The sequence below is a fragment of the Gossypium raimondii genome, chromosome 10 (assembly GCF_025698545.1).
Source record: "Gossypium raimondii isolate GPD5lz chromosome 10, ASM2569854v1, whole genome shotgun sequence".
In the NCBI taxonomy this organism is placed as follows: domain Eukaryota; kingdom Viridiplantae; phylum Streptophyta; class Magnoliopsida; order Malvales; family Malvaceae; genus Gossypium; species Gossypium raimondii.
Window position 1 is genome coordinate 51,033,975 of NC_068574.1, and position 18,954 is coordinate 51,052,928.

The following is an 18,954-nucleotide window of genomic DNA, read 5'->3' on the forward strand; positions in this document are numbered from 1 at the left end:
AAATAGAGGCCTCTCCCTTCATTGTAGAACACTTGAGTTTGGAGCAATAATAATTCTTAAGAGCTTTCACTCAAATTTCTCCCTCTCTTGCGATCTTATTTTCTGTGGCTTGTTCTTATTTTGTTCTTCGTTCATCTTTGTTTCTTTTTAAATTGCTTTCATTTGAGTTGGATTTTGGTGGAGGAATTTCGTTGAATCTTCATATTGTGAGAGTTAGGCTGACTTAAACGTTTTTTTAACCTTTTTTATTTATCCATTTAATTGTTTAATCATTAATTATTCTTTTACTTTTATTCGTTTATTTATCCATCAACTTTCTTATTTACATATTGTTCATTCATTTAACCATTCTTATCATTCTTTTATTTTCTTCCATTAATTATATACTTTATTTGTTTTAATATTATGTCACAGATGTTGTTTATTTTTAATTACTCGTGTTATAAATCATCCATTTTAAATTGTTTAATCATTTGCTTTAAATTTTTTTCCATATATTATCAATTGCAAATTTTTTATACTATCCATTTTATATACCATTTATTTTAAGATGTTTTTGTATAACTTGTTCTAAATTTCTTATTACACAATATTTATTTTTAAACTCATTTATATATTATTACTTTATATATTACATATTTTCATTTTTATATATTATTTATTCCAAACTTATACATATATTACCTACTTTTTATATATATAATTTATTTATTGATTTGTATATTGTTGATTTCAAATTTCTTTTTCCTTATTATTCATTTTCAAATTTATTATTTTTAAATTTGTTTACATTTTATTTTGCCTTATATATTTTTTATTTTATACTCTTTGTTTTAAATTCATTGGTCTTTGATTATTAAAGCTAGTATTTAAATAATTGTCATTATGTGTTTTATAAATTGTTTATTTGTATTCTCATATTGCCTTTTTTTTATCAAAGTTTTTACGCATCGTTTTAATATTGCGTCAATTTTCCCCAATTTTAAAAAAGAAAACTTTTAAAAATAAGGCAATATTCGGTACTTTGGAGCTTTGAGAAAATCGTGCCCTAACTTACTGAGTTTCGATTTTTTTTATCCAAATAACCAAATATCATTTTTAAACTTTAATGCATGAGACAAGCTTAGTTTCGAGGGTTAAAATGGCGTATCCTAACTTACTGGATGTGACATCTTATTACTTCGGGACAAGGAGGTCTTAACATCAAGTTCGATTTATTCAGGTTTTTAAAGAGGTTCGTATTTTAAAATCTTTTCAAATTTTCGACATTAGGACATTAATTAATAAATTAGGTACCAATTTTTGGGCGTTACGAGGGTGCTAATCCTTCCTCGTTCGTAACCGACTCCCGAGCCCATTTTCTCGAATTTTGTAGACCAAAATCATTATTTTAATAAATCAAAATGTTTTATTAAAATGATTAATCTCAAGGTGACCCGATCACACCTCGAAAAAAAGATTGGTGGCGACTCCATTTTCGTTTTAAAAGTCGACCCCGTTTTTTAAAATAAAAATGGTTTCGACAATGTCAATACCATTATTTACCAAAATGGCATGATTAAAACAGTAACAAGGGGTGGAGGGGGAGAGATGGGCGGCACCAATATTTTCTGGTGCCAAAATACAGTCTGACTGGTGGAGGATGAGAAAGAGGTGGCACCAGACTGAAATATGATTAACTAAAATATTCAGGGACTTAATATGAATTTTGCCATTTTAATTCACTGCTAAAAATAAAAGCTTTAGGGTGCCGCCTGAGTGGAGGCACCAAACTTCAAAAAGGTTTAATTACTTTATGAGCCCTTCTTATTTACCATTTTCTTTTATTCTCTTTCAACACAAAAAAATAGAGAGGCTTATTACCAATTAGATCAAAAAGTTTTTTTTGTAAAAAATCTGATTCCAACTGGAAAGAAATTTTATTTATTTTTCAAAAAAATATTTTTTTTGTTCAAATAATTGTTGGAATAAAATAAAATAATAAATTCTTACTTGGAAATAGAAGATCTTTTTAATTGATTATTTTATCACATTGTGATATTTTATATATTGAATGGGCTCATGCGAAAATAATTAGATGATGATAGAATTATCAAAGATTGGGATTCCTTATTTCTGTTCAAGAGCGTATAAATAGTTTCGTGATTTTGGCTAAACGATTTTTAAATCCTTGCGTTAGAATAAATGGAATAAAACATATTTTTATTGGTACGATCTGACCTATTATCATAAATAAATCCTGAACCTGACGAATCATTTCTTTTTCTAATATAAAAAATATGATATTTCACTAAGTCGATTCTTAGAAAATCTCGAATCAGACCATTTGTCCTTACTTCAACAAAGGAAGCATAGACCTCTTCGACGGAAAAACTTTTGTTGTCTTGGTCCCAACTCAACACTATATAAGTCCGAACTAATTGAATACTTGTGTCAAAAATTCTTCGAGTTGGTTTGCCATTTCCATAAATGATATAATTGACAGCTCGAAGTTGCATGTTATATTTTTCCCGAAATGGATCCTGCGAGAAAAGTGTTGCTAAATTTAGACCGTCTAGTATGTCATATAATAATTTTAGAAAAAATTTATTCAAACAATGAAATGAAATAATTTAAACAAAAAAAATCGAAAAATAAATAAAATTTATTTCCAGTTGGAATCGAATTTTTTTAAAATATTTATTGGTAGAAAAAACTTTGAGCTAATTGGTAATAAGCCTCTCTCCTTTTTTTTTGTATTGAAAGAGAATAAAAGAAAATAGTAAATAAGAAGGGCTTATAAAGGAATTTAACATTTTTGAAGTTTGGTGCCACTAATGGCGTCACCCTAAAATTTTTTTAGCAGTCAATTAAAATCAAAAATTTAATATTAGGTCCCTAAATATTTTAAGTTTTCACATTTCAGTATGGTGCCGCCTCTCTCTCATCTTCCACCAGTCAAATCAATTCCTTTTTCAAATCCATTGCCATGGTGCATGAAGCTCTTCCGCGTGCCATAAATGACCCACGAATAGGAAGAATCCTAGAACAAAATGAGAGGTAGCTAACCAACTTCTCGGGGAGACATAATTAACTGCATTGATCTCGGTAGCTACACCACCTACAGAATTTAAAGACCCTAAAGGAGCATGTGTCATATATTCCGCAGAACGTCGTTCTTGCCAAGGTTGTATGTCTTTTTTCAACCTACTCAAGTCCAAACCATTGGGACCTCTTAGAGGTTCTAAACAAAGAGCATGCAGATCCCAAAAACGCATAGTTTCCCCTCCAAAAATGACTTCTCCGGTCAAGGAACGCATTAGATATTTACCTAACCCAGTAGGCCCTTGAGCGGATCCCACGTTAGCCTCAAGACGTTGGTCTCTAAATAGAAAAGTAGATGCTTGAGCTTGAGAAGCTTCTAGTCCAGTGGGCCCGTAAAACTCACTAGGATAAGTGGTATTATTGAACCAGACAAAGCAACAAGCAATGAAACTAAAAACAGATAAAGCACCTAAACTATAAGACAAGTAAGCCTCTCCTGACACGGCGAGCCCATGCAAAAGGTTTGGTTAAGATATGCCAGATTCCACCAAATATACAAATGGAACCTGTAACACTCCTTACCCGTGTCCGACATCGGGACAGGATACGAGGCATTACCAGTCTCAAACACAAGCAACCATACAAAACCGGGCCATAAAATTTTATTCAATTTAAAACTATTTATACACATGCATACCATCCCTTGTAAGGGCCTAAGAGGCCATAAACATACTTTAGAAGTGGTTCGAAACTAAACCGAAAACTTTGGAACACTAAGAAAATTTTCATATTTTGGAGGGTCAGACGCCCATGTGGCTCGGGACACGCCTGTGTCCTCAGCCCGTGTAATTCTCTGCTTATGATGTCATCAACAAATGAGGGTCCCACAACTTATCATGTATCATGCAAACACAACTTACATCACAAGACTTTGAGATATAATTAATATATATATATATAGGCTTACAACCAATTAGCCAATATAAGCCAAGTTACGTGGCTACACATAAATCAAACCTTTAACCATTACAAGCCAAAACATTTGGCCAAAACATAATAACTCATACACAAAATGACTGAGTCCCTATACATTCCATAAACTTAAAATGCTTGAATACGTTGATACCGATCAATAGCTTGATAGTGTGATAGAATCTCTGACGATCTCCAACCCTAGCTAGTATCTGTGACACTATAGGAAAAAGAAAGAAAGGGGGTAAGCTATATAGCTTAGTAAGTTGGTATGTAAATAATAAGAAATTTGTTAACAAGTTTTTACCAATCCTCACAATATGTTCTCAAGATAATACAATCATAATTGCACATAGTTCCACTATTTACTCATGTTCACATCAAGCTATCTACTCGAGTCATAGTCACTAACTTATTTATATATTGCGCTACGGAACTCCAAATTAAGATCTGCTTGATTTTCCCGAAACTAGACTCATATATCTTCTTACCATAAAATTTTTAGAATTTTTGGTTTAGCCAATAAGTACAGTTAATCCTTCAAAATCGTCCCTATTCTGCTGTCTAACAGTTCCGACCTTTCTTCTCTAAAAATTAATTATCTCTTAGTACGAAATTCAAATGTTGCTCCCGTTTGTTTCTCTTGAAGATGACTCATTAAGAATTTTAATCATATAAATTCTAACTCATAAATCCTTTTATACATTTTTGAATGATTTTCCAAAGTCAGAACAGGGGATTCTGAAATCATTCTGACCTTATCTCACAAAAATTCAAATATCTCATAATATGAGATGTAAGCATTAAATTTTTTCCGGGGGTTGTGTTTATTTTTTCTGAATTAATTGGGCCCATTATGATTGGATAATTAGGTTTTGTTCCTTGGGCTTTAGCCCATTATTAATTTTTGGTTTTTTTCATATATATAAATTTTAAATACTAATAAATAATATTAATAAAATTTTGGAAAATATAAAAATATAAATTACATTTTGACCCCTAACTTTCTTAAAATTACATTTTAACCCTTAACTTTTCATAAATTACATTTTATCCCCTAAACTTTCTAGAAGTTACATTTTGACCCCTAACTTTCCTAAGATTACATTTTAACCCCAAAAGTTTTGCATCATCTACAGTTTGGTCCTTCTGGGTATGTTAAAACCTGTGCACTGTTCTTCGCGTCTGACGCCCCAATCGGCAGTCAGGCGTGCTCCCCCACCTCTAGCTACTCCGGCAGACGGCCTAGGCCCATGATACCCTCCCCTGCCACCTGAAGACAAAGAAAAAGAAGACAAAATCGGTGAGATTAAAAGAAGAAAAATAAAAGAGAAACGGAATTTTTTAGCAAAGAACAAAAACAACAGCAAAACACTAAAAATAGCAGTCAGAATCACCACGTTCGTTGCCCCCACCGTCACTACCACCATCGCATCTACCTCCGTTTCCGCCCTTTCTCTTTTCCCTTTATTTTTCAAACAATTCCCCCTCCCTAAATAAACGAAACAAGAAGAAAAAAGGAGAGAAATAGGAGAGAAGAGAAAAAAGAGAAGAAGAGAGGAGGGAAAAGAGAGCACCAGCGACCGTCTTGCCACCGCACCAAGGGGATACCGACAGCGACGAAAAAAGAAAGAAGGGCTAGGGTTTCGAGATAAGAAGAAGAGAATAGAAAAAAGGGAAAAAATGAAAGAAAAAAGAGAAGAAAAATAAGAAAAAATAGAAAAAAATAAACAATCAGTCGGGTTGACCCGACCTGACCCGCAAAACCCGAACCGACCCGACAGCTACCTAACAAAGCCAGCAGGCCGGTCTTGCAGCAGCCCAACGGTCCCAACAGTCCAAACCCAGCAGGCCTGACCCAACAGAAAAAAAATAAAGAAAGAAGCAGGCCAGCAAATAGGCCCAACTCCAACACCAGGCCGACACGCAGCAGATTAGCGCAGCAAGCAACAGCAGGCCTCTCCAGAAAAAAATAAAAGAAAAAAGGAAAAAAACAGCAGCAGGCCATTTTTAGCAGGCCAAAAGCAGGCCCATTCCAGCACCTAGGCAGCAGGCCAGTCTAGCACCCAGCAGCAGGCCCACTCCACGCTGATCCTGCAGGCCAAACTCCAGGCCAGCTGATTCGGCCCAGTCCCTGGCAGCCCAATAGCAGCAGCCCAACAGCAAAAAAAAAAAGAAAAGGAAAAGAAAGAAAATGCCTAAATTGTGCAGCCCATAACTTAGGGTTTTGGTAAATTCTTGATCTTTTTATTTTGTCTAAGTATTTAAATATTATCCCATTTTAATTAAATTAGCATTTTCATGGCATTTTTGAAATATTATTTTGTTTATTTCATTTTATAATTTTAAATTTAAATAATTTCAATGCATAAGGCAACGAACCGATTTAACATTAAGTCATTGATTTCATCGTTATGTTGGGTGAATATCATTAGTTTGTGTTAAATACGGGACACTCTTCTAAAAAATCGAGAAGTTTAAAAATTCTCGTGTTAAAGTAAAATGTTTATCTTTTATAAATTTTCAAATTACATTTTTAAAAAATATATAATAATATGTAATTTATCAAAATTCTTGTTTTTTTTAAAATTGGATCATGGTTAGATATTAAATTAAACTCGTATTTTTGACAACACACGCTTAACGAGATACCAATTTTGGGCGTCACGAGGGTGCTAATACCTTCCTCGTGCGTAACTGACTCCCGAACCTTAATTTTCTCTGAATTTTGACGTAGACCTAAAGTCGACTCTTTTTTAAAGAAATTTTAAAATAATTTTTCTTTAAAAAGAGAATTTAATAGGTGTCCGATCACACTTAGAAAAATATCAATGGCGACTCCCTTTTAAAAAAATAAAATAAAATCGAGACTCTGTTTTTCTAATTTGACCTATACATCAACAACACAGACTTAAACATATCATGTCTCAATTTAATTTGGCTTAAAATGTAACACCTCTTACCCATATTCGACACTGGAATAGGGTACGAGGCATTACCGGAGTTTACTAATTAATTTTCAGACATTTCATTTTTACCTAACGTTCATATTTATAACCAATCAAAATCAAAACATTAATGAGCTAACGTTAACCAAATTAACTTATACACGCCATAATAACCAGAATCAAGTCATCCAAAATTACCGATAGAACCAGTGGATAATGTGATATATCTCCAACAAGCTTCCGATAATCATTTCAAAACATCTAATAACTATAAAAATTCCATAAATTGTTAAACTTTCAAATTATTAACATGCTTTTATAATTCTTCACAACATAAATAATGTAACATTTCCTACCAACCACAATCAAGCTTCCGATAATCATCTCACTGCATCTAATAATTGTACATATTACCAATAATAATTCAATTTCAATATTAAAACACATATCCATATAATATTCATCATAAAATAACATTCACTTTAATTAAAATTATACAGAATATAGTTCATACAAACTTACCAGTGATATGCGAAATACCAAGATACAAGGGTATTTTAGTAATTTTCCATTTTCTCGATTTTCTGCCCGATCTTGATCTAAAATTAATTTTCATTTAATAAAACAACTCATTTCATGCAATTTGGTCATTTTGACATTTTTCCAAAATTACCCTAAAGTTTTACTTTTATTCAATTCAGGTCCCAGAGCCCAAATCATGCAAATTAACCATTTATAATGCAAACTCATGCTAGCAGAATATCCATACACTTATTTTCCTCCTCCTCCTCTCCATTCCACATCCTTAATATATATAACATGCTTATATGTAACATTATCTATAATTTCACATTTATTTATATTCATTCAAAGCTGTCCACTTGAGTCATAGTCACTAAATTATTTATATCTTGAGCTACAGAACTCCAAATTGAGATCTGTTAATTTTCTATGAAACTAGACTCACATATCTTCTTACCATAAAATTTTAAGAATTTTTAGTTTAGCCAATAAGTACAGTTTATTCTTTAAAGTCATCCCTATTCTGCTGTCTGACAGTTTCGACCCTTCTTCACTAAAAATTAATTATCTCATCGTACGGGATTCGGATGATGTTACCGTTTATTTATATTAAAAATAGACTCAGTAAGGATTTAAACATATAAATTTAAGCCACTAATTAATTTTCTCCAATTTTTTTTTATTTTCCAAAGTCAGTACAGGGGAACCCGAAATCATTCTGACCTTATCTCACAAAACCTATTATATCTCATAATTTACAATTCCATTGCTTACACCGTTTCTTTTATGAGAAACTAGACTCAAAAAGCTTTAATTTCATATTTTTTTCATCCTCTAATTCAATTCATATGATTTTTGGTAGATTTTCAAAGTCAGACTACTGCTGCTGTTTCAAAACTATTTTAGTGTAAAATGTTGATAACTAAATTTATAACACTTTCCTTTCCTTTCTCTTCAATATATTCATCACTTTCTCTTATTTCCTTTACTAACATAACAATAATATAGAACCTTATATAATGAAACTTTACCTTAACATTAATTTCCTACTTTTTCAATAATATCAAACTCAAAAGTATATAAAAATCTTGATGTTCTTACCTTATGCCATTGATTTCAATCTTTAACTTGATTTTCTCCCTCCTCCAGCTTCTATTTCTTGAATCTAACTTGATATTCTAGCTCCCCATAGTCTCCTTGCCATCTTTCTCTATTGATGGATATGGAAATTCTTTTGATTTCTAAGTGAAAATGGTGGATTTTTGGTGAAAGGACCAAATTGTAAAGAAAGCAAAGCTTTCTTTCTTCCCTCTTCTTCTCACGTTAATGCATGCAAAATGGTGAGAATGGATGGATACTTTTCATCCTTCTTTCCACATATATATATATACTAAATAAATTAATAACAATAAAATAATATCATTAAAAAAATCAAATTAAAATATTAATAAACTAATATTTATTTATTTATTAATCTAAAATATCTCCAACATCATCATTATCTTCTAGATTTCTCTCTCTTCTAATTGACCATTTTGCCCTTTATGATCTTTTAAAATTCCGTCCTTGAGTCATCACTTAATTTGGTAAAATTGTGATTTAGCCCCTCAAACTTCTTCACCTTTTTCAATTTGGTCCTAATCCATCCATTTTTCTTAGTTTCTAGATTATTCTTCCTTAAAATATTTACACTATTGGTCCTTCAACTTTTCATATTTACACTTTAACCCCTCAAGTTTTGAGTATTTACTCTTAGGCAACAAAACTTTTCTCACTTTTGCAATATAATCCTTTCTTGGATTAATATGTCATAAATATACTTTCCAATGTTGACATAACTCAATTACCCATTTTATCACTATATTTTCTTAATTTACCATATCAGTATTTTCATTCAACATACCTATCATAATGCAACCCATGTCATAATTTTAAAATAAATTTTTTTCTTGTCGAATTTGTGGTCCCGAAACCACTGTTCCATCTAGCCCCAAAATCAGGCTGTTACATAAAAACCTCACACATTCATCAATCAAATTTACCACATATTTATACCTCATAAATATAAACCTATAATCACAAGATCATCACAAGATCATTCTCATAAGTATGGCTTACTCATTTACATTCTTGCCAAAATGTCCAATATACATCCAGTTCATTACTCATGAATTTTTCGTACATATCTGTATCTTTTCAACATGATCATACATTGTCTTTTATTTGGCATAATCTTTGGATTACCCGTTGAACCACTTAGAACACTAAGGGTACTTGGGAAAACTCGTACATAATGTATCGTACCAATGCCATGTCCCAGACATGGTCTTACATGGAAATCTCGTATCGATGCCAATAGCCCAGCTATGGTCTTACATGAAATCTCACCTCGGAAGTCCTAATATCATGACATCAATATCCAATACATTTACTAAGGTTCATTCGGAGCTTTTGACTTCGTAATTAAATCAATTCATGCACGAAACCAATCATCCAATGCTCAAATCAATTTGGCAATATATATCCATATACAAATCAAATTCGGCAATGTATAACCATATACAAATCAAATTCAGCAATGCATATTTATAACCAATTCAAATTCGGCAATGTATATCTATATACAAATCAAATTCGGCAATGCATAAAACATATACATTTAAATTCAAAAAAAATTATTTACTTATGAACTTACCTCGTACGGAAACGAACGGATCGGATCAACTACTCGTCAACTTTCGATTTCCCCCAATATAAATCTGATTTCTTTATTTCTTGATCTATATGAATTCAAATTTAACTTATTTAAGCAACTATTCATTCAATTTCATCCAAAAATACATATTTGGACATTTTTGCACTTTAGCCCCTAAAGTTTCATATTTATTCAATTTAATCCCTATTTCACAAATACACAAAATTCACACAATTCAATATAACCCAAGCTTAGCCAAATTACTATAGTGCCCCTAGCAACCCAAAACTTTCATTATTTCACATTTCAATCACTCAATTTGCATATTTCACAATTTAATCCCTATTTGACATTTTTGTCAAAAATAACTTTACAAAACATATTAATCTATCAACAATTATTCATTTTCCATCATCAACATTCAAAAACGTCAAGCTATCATCAATGGAAACTCACAAATTCATCAACCAATTCAAAAATTAGGGCATGGGCTAGCTAGAACACGAAGCAACAATCTCAAAAACATAGAAATAATTAAAAACAGGACAAAATATCTTACCAATCAAGCAAAATAAGCATGGACAAACTCTAGCTATGGTTTCTCCATGTTAGAATCGGTTGAAGTGTTTTTGTGAAGAAGATGGACATATAATTCTTATGTTATTTTATCATTATTAATTATTTTACCTTTATAACCTTATAAAATATTACTAATTTCAAAATGTCAAGCCAACACATTCTACTATCACCATTTATGGTCTAATTACAATATAAGGACTTAAACTTTAATGTTGTATAGCTATTAGACACTTTTAGCTTATAGAACACAACTTTTACGCTTTATACGATTTAGTCATTTTTACCGAATTAAGCATTCAAACAATAAAATTTTCTTATGTAACTTTCACACATATATAATCACATGTTGTAAATACCAAAAATAATATTAAAATAATTTTTCTCTTCGAATTTGTGGTCTCGAAACTACTATTTCGACTAAACTCAAAATCGGATTGTTACAGAACCTAACCATACATGTCCTCCAATTATATCTTCCAAATCGTCTACACTAACAATCCACCCTTCGCCTCCAAGGGGTTATTTTAGTAAATAACCAAATATAGCACTTAGGCTAAGAGTCAAGTTGGTAATTTTTCTTACATCTCCCCCTCCCGGAGCCCAGGTATCGTATACGCCCCCAAAATAAAGAGCCTTGAATAATAGAAGAAAAGCACCTATACCTAGCAAAATTAAGTGAATACCCAAAATTGTGGTCATTTTATTTCTATCTTTCCATACATAACGGAAAAATGAAAAAGATTCTTCAAGAGTTTCAGGTCACAGAAGTGCATGATAAATACCGCAGAGAAGGGTAGTGACATTGATCCACAAGAAGCTCAATAAGCTCTTAAAATAGCAGAAGCTAACTTGAGGAAAGCTGAAGGCAGGAGGCAAACAATTGAGGCAAATCTAGCTCTCAAACTGGTTAGGACACGAGTCGAGGCTATCAACGCGATTTCGTAACGAGTTGGTTAATCAAAAGAATTTCCGTAGAAACAGAACTTTCGTTTATACATCCCATTTTGATTCTGCTGATTAAATAGAATCAAATACAATCAAAAGTGAAATCAGATTTTGATCTAACGAAAAATTTGAAAATTGAAAATGGAAATAGAATAGGATGAAAAAGATAGAAAATCAATAAAAGAAGGTGGGTAGAAAAACTTTTTAGACACCGGGATCGATGGTATTTAATAAGTTTTACTATTGGATTTGAACCAATGACTCCCGCCGTATGAAAGCAATACTCTAACCGCTAAGTTAAGTAGGTCATTTATTATCATAAGGAATCATAAAGAGAAAGAAAAGGGACCTATTACATCGATGGATTATAAATCCAATATTACTTCTAAGCAATACCAATCAACCCGACCAAAAGGGTATGATTATGATGTTGGATCATGTAATATTCATATTGACAAGAAATTATCTGCATAATATGATAAAATATGTATCACAAACACAAGGGCTATAGCTCAGTTGGTAGAGCACCTCGTTTACATGTGCGCCAATGTCTTTTTGTACCAAATTGGTGCTGCCCATCTCTCCCCCTTCACCCTTTAAAAAAAAATTTTTAAACAAAGATGATTCAATGAGTGTGTCAGAAAAATCATGGATGTCGCACATCTCTCTCCCTCTACCCATTGTTATTGTTTCAAACATAAAATTTTAGTAAATAATAGTATTGATATACCGTTTCAGTATTTAAATTTTTTTATTTGCATTATACATGTAAAAAAGCCTGAATTTATTTTCTATTAAGTGCTATGTAGGTCTCTATCTACTTATCATTTTTCACACTTTTTGTTGAAGAAATGTTATAGTAAATTTCATTGTGGGTTATCAAACTCGTTTAAAAATCAAGTTTCTAAGAATATTAAATTTTATTTGATTGAATTTTTCAACACTTTATCAAACATGATCTAAGTTGGTATCTAATTAACCCATGACATTAACTCAATTAAAAAATTTATAATAAATATAAATATTTTAATAATTATATTGAAACGAGACACAAAAATCTCCGTAGCCCATTCTCAATTCCACCTAATTTTTAAAAAATATATATTTTTCTTAATGGGGTTGAAATTAGAGATGTTCATGGACCAGACCATGTTAGGTTCATGCCCAGCTTGTGTATAATATTAGTATACTTTGTGTTTGCTCAAGTCTGATCTGACCCAAAATATAAGCTTAAAATTTTGCTCAAGGTGACTCATATTTGTAAATGATTGACCCAAACATGTTTTAAGCTCGTCTAAATATATATATTTTTTAATTTAACATCAAGCATATTTTTAATATTTACATTATGTTATGTTATTATATATTTAATTTTATGTTATATAAAATATATGATATATACATAAAAAACATAATACAAAAGTATAAAACAAGTTGAGTTAGCATAAACCAATTCATATTTTAAATAGACATTTTATTTGTCTAAACTTATTTTTAAGCTTCGTACATAATTCAAATGAGATTTCAAACTTAATTGGATTATTTGACTTATGAACAGATTTACGAAGCAAATCTTTATTTTTTCTTTTCACTCTTAACCATGGTTTAGGGGAAAAAAAACTAACAGAAAGATTGATAGGTTAAGATTTGAAAATTATATACAAGCAAATTATTAAATAAATAAATAAAAAAGAGGGGTGGTGTCACGCGCACGAAATGCGCGTGAAAAAATTAGATTAGTGCGTCTGGTAAGAAGACAACCGACAAAAAAAGGGCATTTAAGTTTTGAGTTGCCAGAATTACGACTTTGACTTTTCTGAGGGTATTATTCCTCAACATTCTATTTTAAATCTTTTTTATAAAAAATATTTAAATTCAGGTAATATTTTCCTTCTTCTTCTTCTGTTTTTTTCTTCCCTTATCCATTTCTTTAATTCTTTTCCAACTAAAACTTCTCTGTTTCCTATGCAAACCCTTCATTGACTTTGTAATTTGGTTTTCCCAACTATGTAAGAACAACCCTTTTTTAAAATTCTTGTTTTTTGGCATTTTGTTTCAATTTTTAAATACCATTATTTTATTTTTAAAATAATATATTTGATGCAGAAGAAAACTTGATCAAAGGTTCATCATTCTTCTTTCCGATGATCTTCTTTTCAACAGAAAAAGCCACATATTTAGAATGTAAGAACTTTTTTATTTCTTTTTTGTTTTTGGATTCTAATTATTGTATTTTGCTTCTTTGTTTAATGGATGTTTTTATGCTATTTTAGTGCAGATTTAAAGAAGTCATAAATGGGATTTTCCAAATAATAGCAGTGATTAGGGTCTTCAAATTTGAAGGCTGGAGATGTCTACCCAACATGGAAATTCTGATACTAAACCACCTTCTGGTAATGATTCATGCAAACCATTTAAAGACAAAAGGGCTGTCTTGCTTCTTTTTGATGTTGTTGTTTATTTTCAATAATTTCTTACTTTGAATGATTATGAAAAAAACAAGAAGGCATTTGAAAGCAATGAAAAACATTCATAACATCAGATCATCTAAATTGTTGCCAAGGCAATGGATTTGGCTGCGATTTCTTGACAAAAAACACTATGTTGGAAACCATGTTGGCTTATGTTTTACCTGAGTTTGGGGGGAAAATGAAAACAAAACATTTTAGCTTCATATGTTGAATAATAGGTTAGATTCTTGAATTTCTTTAATCGTCCGTTGCCGACGATTGCGCTTATTGATGGTGATCTTCTATTTCTGGATCGATTTTGGCGACTAATGATACCTTTGGTTGAACCGAAGCCAAGAGTCCTTATACATATATTTTTTATGTTTTGTGAGCTTGTGATTAATTGTTTCCTTACTATGACATGTTGAACTTCCTTTAGCGGTTCCCCTATTAGTATTTCAATGACATTTGGCCGGGAACTTGGATTTTTCTGATAATATGTTTGGTTTATTCATTGTGTTGCACATGTAGGATCCGGTTCTCGCTTATATGATCTCCTATGTGCGGAACAGCCATATTGGAATCGACCAAGTGATGCAGATAGTACACCTTGGAATTTTAGGGAGTCGTGCAAATCTTCTGGTATGATGGTCTTTAACTCAAATGTTACGCTTAAGCATATCGAATGGAAAATGAAAAATAGCAATTGCAAAATGAAATGCGTCAAAGGGCATAGAACCTAATTCCATCACGCTACACTATGTTGGTCTCTAACATGGATGCCTTTCCAGTGCTTATATACTTACAGAACCCTGTGTTTGTAGTTTTGTGAAAGCACTCGTGTTTGCCTTTGTGCATTTGGATTAATTCTTTGGTTTATCCCTTTGAGGACCTCAGTCCGTGTTCGAATACGGAACCTATAGTAGCAGTAGTATCTCATTTGACTTCCCGTACAGCTATATAATTTTATCCTGATTTCTAAATTTTAACTTCTACTGTTCATTAAATAGGTGCAAAAGGGAGGCTGGAGAAATTGTTGAAAGAGTCTGGGAACGGTGTTTGTGCAGATTGCGGGACCCCAGATCCAAAATGGGTGTAAGTGAAGTACTTTGATTTATTATAAAGTTTGGTTTATTCGTTTTTAGGAAATAATTTGGATTTCTCAAGACTTAAGCTTCTGTATCTTTCTTAATGGAACTCCATTTCAAGTTTAATACTCTTTTCTTGAGTGACGTGAATGCGTCTCCCAGCTTTCCGGGGGTGAATTCTTGTACTGAAACTGAATTCATACTTTTGAGCATATTGGTATTGGACACGTAGCATTTCCATATCCGACACTTATCCTGAGTCCATGCCGCATATGTCTATGCTCTATTTTGTAAATACTTTTTATCTCTCTTTTTCCATTGAAGTTTGTCCCAATATCTGTAATAGTGGCAGTAATTCATTTCTTAGCCCTTTTCAGGTGTTTTTCCATTTTGTTTGTGCTTAAGTTTGGTATATTAAATCGACATTTCCTTCTTTTTTACTTTGTTTTTCCTTTTCTTGCATATCAGATCATTAACACTTGGAGTTTTTATTTGTATTAAATGCTCTGGTGTTCATAGAAGCCTCGGAGTACATATATCAAAGGTATGGTTCTTGGATTTGGCTCATATTTTACTTGAATGAGGTTCTAAAGGATTGAATTACATTGTGTATTTAGCGAGACTTCTTAAAACTTATTCTAAGTAGAAATTACTACTTTAAATACGATAGTCAAAGGATTCTACTGGTATAAAACCTTGATTTAGTTGCATTAAAGCATTGTGAATCAGCCATCCCTATGTCTGCTATGTACAGTCATTGTCATTGCAGAACACGAAAAGCCAAGAATCAAAATTATTTCATATTATTTGGACTTGCACATATTAACCATCTTCGGTAACTGGAAGTTGCCACATAAAATTACCGGCCTTGCTGTATTAGTAATTTTTTTCTCATAGATACTCTGCATTTAAGTTTGCCAAATAGAGGCTATTCAACCAGTCCGTGGTCATTGATCTGTGATATGTTGTAGTGTTTTGATTATCTAAGTTACACCGACTCTTCATTTGAAACGCAATTATGCTAGGTTTTATCAGTGAAGCTCGATGAATGGACAGACGAACAAGTTGATGTTCTGGTAAATTTGGGTGGCAATAATGTAGCAAACAATAAATATGAAGCTCTCATTCCTGAAAACCTCAAAAAGCCGTCACCAGATTCATCCAATGAGGAGCGTGCCGATTTCATTAGGTAATGCCAAAATTAACTTGCCAATACCTTCTTTCTTTTTCTAGCTAGAACACTTAATTCGTTTTTCTGAGTATTTTATTTCTTGAATGCTTAGGAGAAAATACGAGATGCTGCAATTTTTCGATGGCAATAAACATGACCCCCATTCTCCTCAACGGACTTTGTCTTCCTCCTCACAGGGTTCTTTGTCCAACCTGTTTGGTCAAGATAAAAGACAGTATGAGAAACAGCCGACCAGACATCGTATCGGGCAAAAATTTAGAAACAGCTGGGGAAGAAGAGACAGTGATCATCACAAGTCCGTAAGGAAGAGCAACTCATTGGTAATTATTACCTTTTCTTTTACCAATGCTTATTTTAATTTTCCGATTCCAGAAGCACTTCTTTCCGCAAGAACTAGCTAGTTGGTGCATATTGGAGTAAGAAAAATTGATATCTCTAAATCTGATACAATCTTCTATGCCTCATATCCTTCCAAATTAACTGGACTGGTACTACAGCACGGTTATTCCATGTTAGCTTTCTGGGAATATCAGTATGATCATAGAAAAGCCTTCAATGAAGTTATTTCTGCAAATTAACTGTGTTACTGAATGTTATTTTTTCTTTAAATGTACTGTTTATAGGCAGGTATGGTTGAATTCATTGGGATGATTAAGGTGAATGTTGTTAAAGGCACCAACCTAGCTGTCCGGGATATGGTTACCAGCGATCCGTACGTCATGCTCACGTTGGGTCAACAAGTATGCTTTTATCTTTTTCACAAATTTGATGATGTTATTAAATCTTGAACTGAAACGGACAAATCTAGGGAAGCAAGTTGTCATAAATGATCTGAATTCTTAGTAAATCTCTTTTCTTGCAGTCAGTCAAGACCCGAGTCATAAAGAACAACCTAAATCCGGTCTGGAACGAAAGCCTAATGTTGTCAATTCCAGATAGCATTCCTCCTTTGAAAGTGGTGAGTTGGATTTTTTTAACACAAAAGCACGAAATGACTATACTTTGACACTTCGCAACGCAAGTTTTATTACACTGGTAGTACTATGTTTGCCTGTAAATCATTAAGAATATCTTTACTTGATCAAATGAACTTCTAGAGAAAATGATTAAATCTCTACCAAGACATTATAATTATAAGTTCCTGCTTTTGTCCAAAAGAATGAAACGTTTCCTGGTTAGATAGTGGTAATTTGCCTTTATGTTGTTCTAACTTTTTGTTTTTCCCTAAGTGCTCATATTTAACACATTTCCGGACCTTTATATGCAGATTGTGTATGATAAAGATACATTTTCACATGACGATTTTATGGGGGAAGCAGAGATTGACATTCAACCGCTGGTTGCTGCGGCAAAAGCCCATGAGCGTTCAGAGATTCAGGAATCAATGCAGCTAGGGAAATGGGTTGCGAGCAAAGACAACACCCTAGAAAAAGACGGTATAATTACTGTGACAGATGGGAAAGTAAAACAGGATATCTCTCTTCGGCTACAAAAGGTAGAGAGAGGGGTGCTTGAGATTGAGCTCGAATGTGTTCCGCTTACTCAATAGCTTGTAAAAGGGAGGAAAAATAGTCAGGTTCATATCAGAATGTCCGAAAATATGCTTGTTATGACCACTTTGAATGGATACGTGTAATTTTAGGAAAACATCATCATAGAAGGTTTTAAACATGGCTTGGTGATGATAAAGCAGCAGGCAAAACCCCATTTTATAGTGTGAAACAATGTGTATAATTTTGTAGCACTCATTTGTACTCCTCAGCTTTCTTCTTTATAATGGTTCTTTCTGTTCTTTACTGGAACTCAAATATGAACGGCATATATGAGTATGTTTGGTCTTTTCATATATTCGGAGGATCGTATCTCATACTTATATCCGAATGTGTTGGAAGAACATAAGCCTCTTCAAATACTCCAACGGAGCTAATATAGTGAGAGTTATGCCTAAATATGTATTGAATATAAATGCCAAAATATGGAGAATGGTTCTTTCTGTTCTTTACTCAGACTCGAATGTGAACAGAAGTTATTATGTTTTAGTCTTTTCATATATTTCGAAGGCATATCTCATACCTGCTTTCGAATAATGAAAATGGAGAACCGGAACAACATAAGCCTCTGATACTCCAATGGAGCTAATATATTTCAAGGATTATAGTCGTGCCTAATTTCAAGGATTACAGGCGCATTTCCATGGCAACCATCCTGATGGTGAATGTACTCCCAATGTTGGAATGCAGGAAAATGGAGGCGTAAAATGGTGCAGTTTCTGAAAGATAATCCCAGTGTTCTGGTTAATTTAAGAGCTAGAGTATCAGTTGCTCTTTCATGCTTGCTCTTAAGGATAGCAAGTGGTCGCCTAAATGTTAGTAACTTCATGTATACAATGCTCTCTTTTCATTGATTCATACCTGGAATATTATACTGATGGAAAAGAGAGGATTGAAGATGAGGTGATTAGTGCCTACTCCAAGCCTAAGGAGTTATGATGGTGACTGCTCACCTGAATTATGATGGAGATGGATTGTCCCGACCAAAC

The 18,954-nt window shown here is 32.6% G+C and overlaps 1 protein-coding gene, 1 long non-coding RNA gene and 1 pseudogene across 3 annotated transcripts; 1 reads left to right on the forward strand and 2 right to left on the reverse strand.

The window, feature by feature from the left end:
- Window positions 1-2,954: 2,954 nt before the first annotated feature.
- LOC105778338 (photosystem II CP43 reaction center protein-like) lies at window positions 2,955-12,366 on the reverse strand (annotated as a pseudogene).
- Window positions 4,944-5,674, reverse strand: LOC105778339 (uncharacterized). Its single transcript, XR_001128674.2, has 2 exons — window positions 5,394-5,674; window positions 4,944-5,269 (listed from the first exon to the last, which is right to left on the reverse strand). It is a non-coding gene; the product is annotated as an uncharacterized LOC105778339 (long non-coding RNA).
- A 1,180-nt stretch (window positions 12,367-13,546) lies between the features above and the next one.
- On the forward strand, window positions 13,547-18,223 carry LOC105776751 (probable ADP-ribosylation factor GTPase-activating protein AGD11). Of its 2 annotated transcripts, none has more exons than XM_012599639.2 (11): window positions 13,547-13,694; window positions 13,792-13,869; window positions 13,959-14,078; window positions 14,667-14,777; window positions 15,146-15,230; window positions 15,692-15,767; window positions 16,249-16,412; window positions 16,507-16,735; window positions 17,039-17,155; window positions 17,278-17,373; window positions 17,683-18,223. In XM_012599639.2, exons 3-11 carry the CDS (start codon window positions 14,036-14,038, stop codon window positions 17,962-17,964), a joined length of 1,203 nt encoding a protein of 400 aa, XP_012455093.1. In that variant the 5' UTR covers window positions 13,547-13,694; window positions 13,792-13,869; window positions 13,959-14,035; the 3' UTR covers window positions 17,965-18,223. The 2 variants fall into 2 exon arrangements, with proteins under 2 accessions (XP_012455093.1, XP_012455095.1); XM_012599641.2 differs by having other exon boundaries at window positions 13,631-13,694; window positions 13,964-14,078.
- Window positions 18,224-18,954: the final 731 nt, after the last annotated feature.

What these genes read in the sequence shown, in the direction of transcription:
- LOC105776751 (XM_012599639.2), top strand. Translation starts at nt 14,036, where the DNA reads ATGTCTACCCAACATGGAAATTCTGATACTAAACCACCTTCTG. An exon ending in TGATACTAAACCACCTTCTG is followed by an intron (nt 14,079 to 14,666) that starts GTAATGATTCAT and finishes TTGCACATGTAG; the next exon opens with GATCCGGTTCTCGCTTATAT. An exon ending in GCATTCCTCCTTTGAAAGTG is followed by an intron (nt 17,374 to 17,682) that starts GTGAGTTGGATT and finishes CTTTATATGCAG; the next exon opens with ATTGTGTATGATAAAGATAC.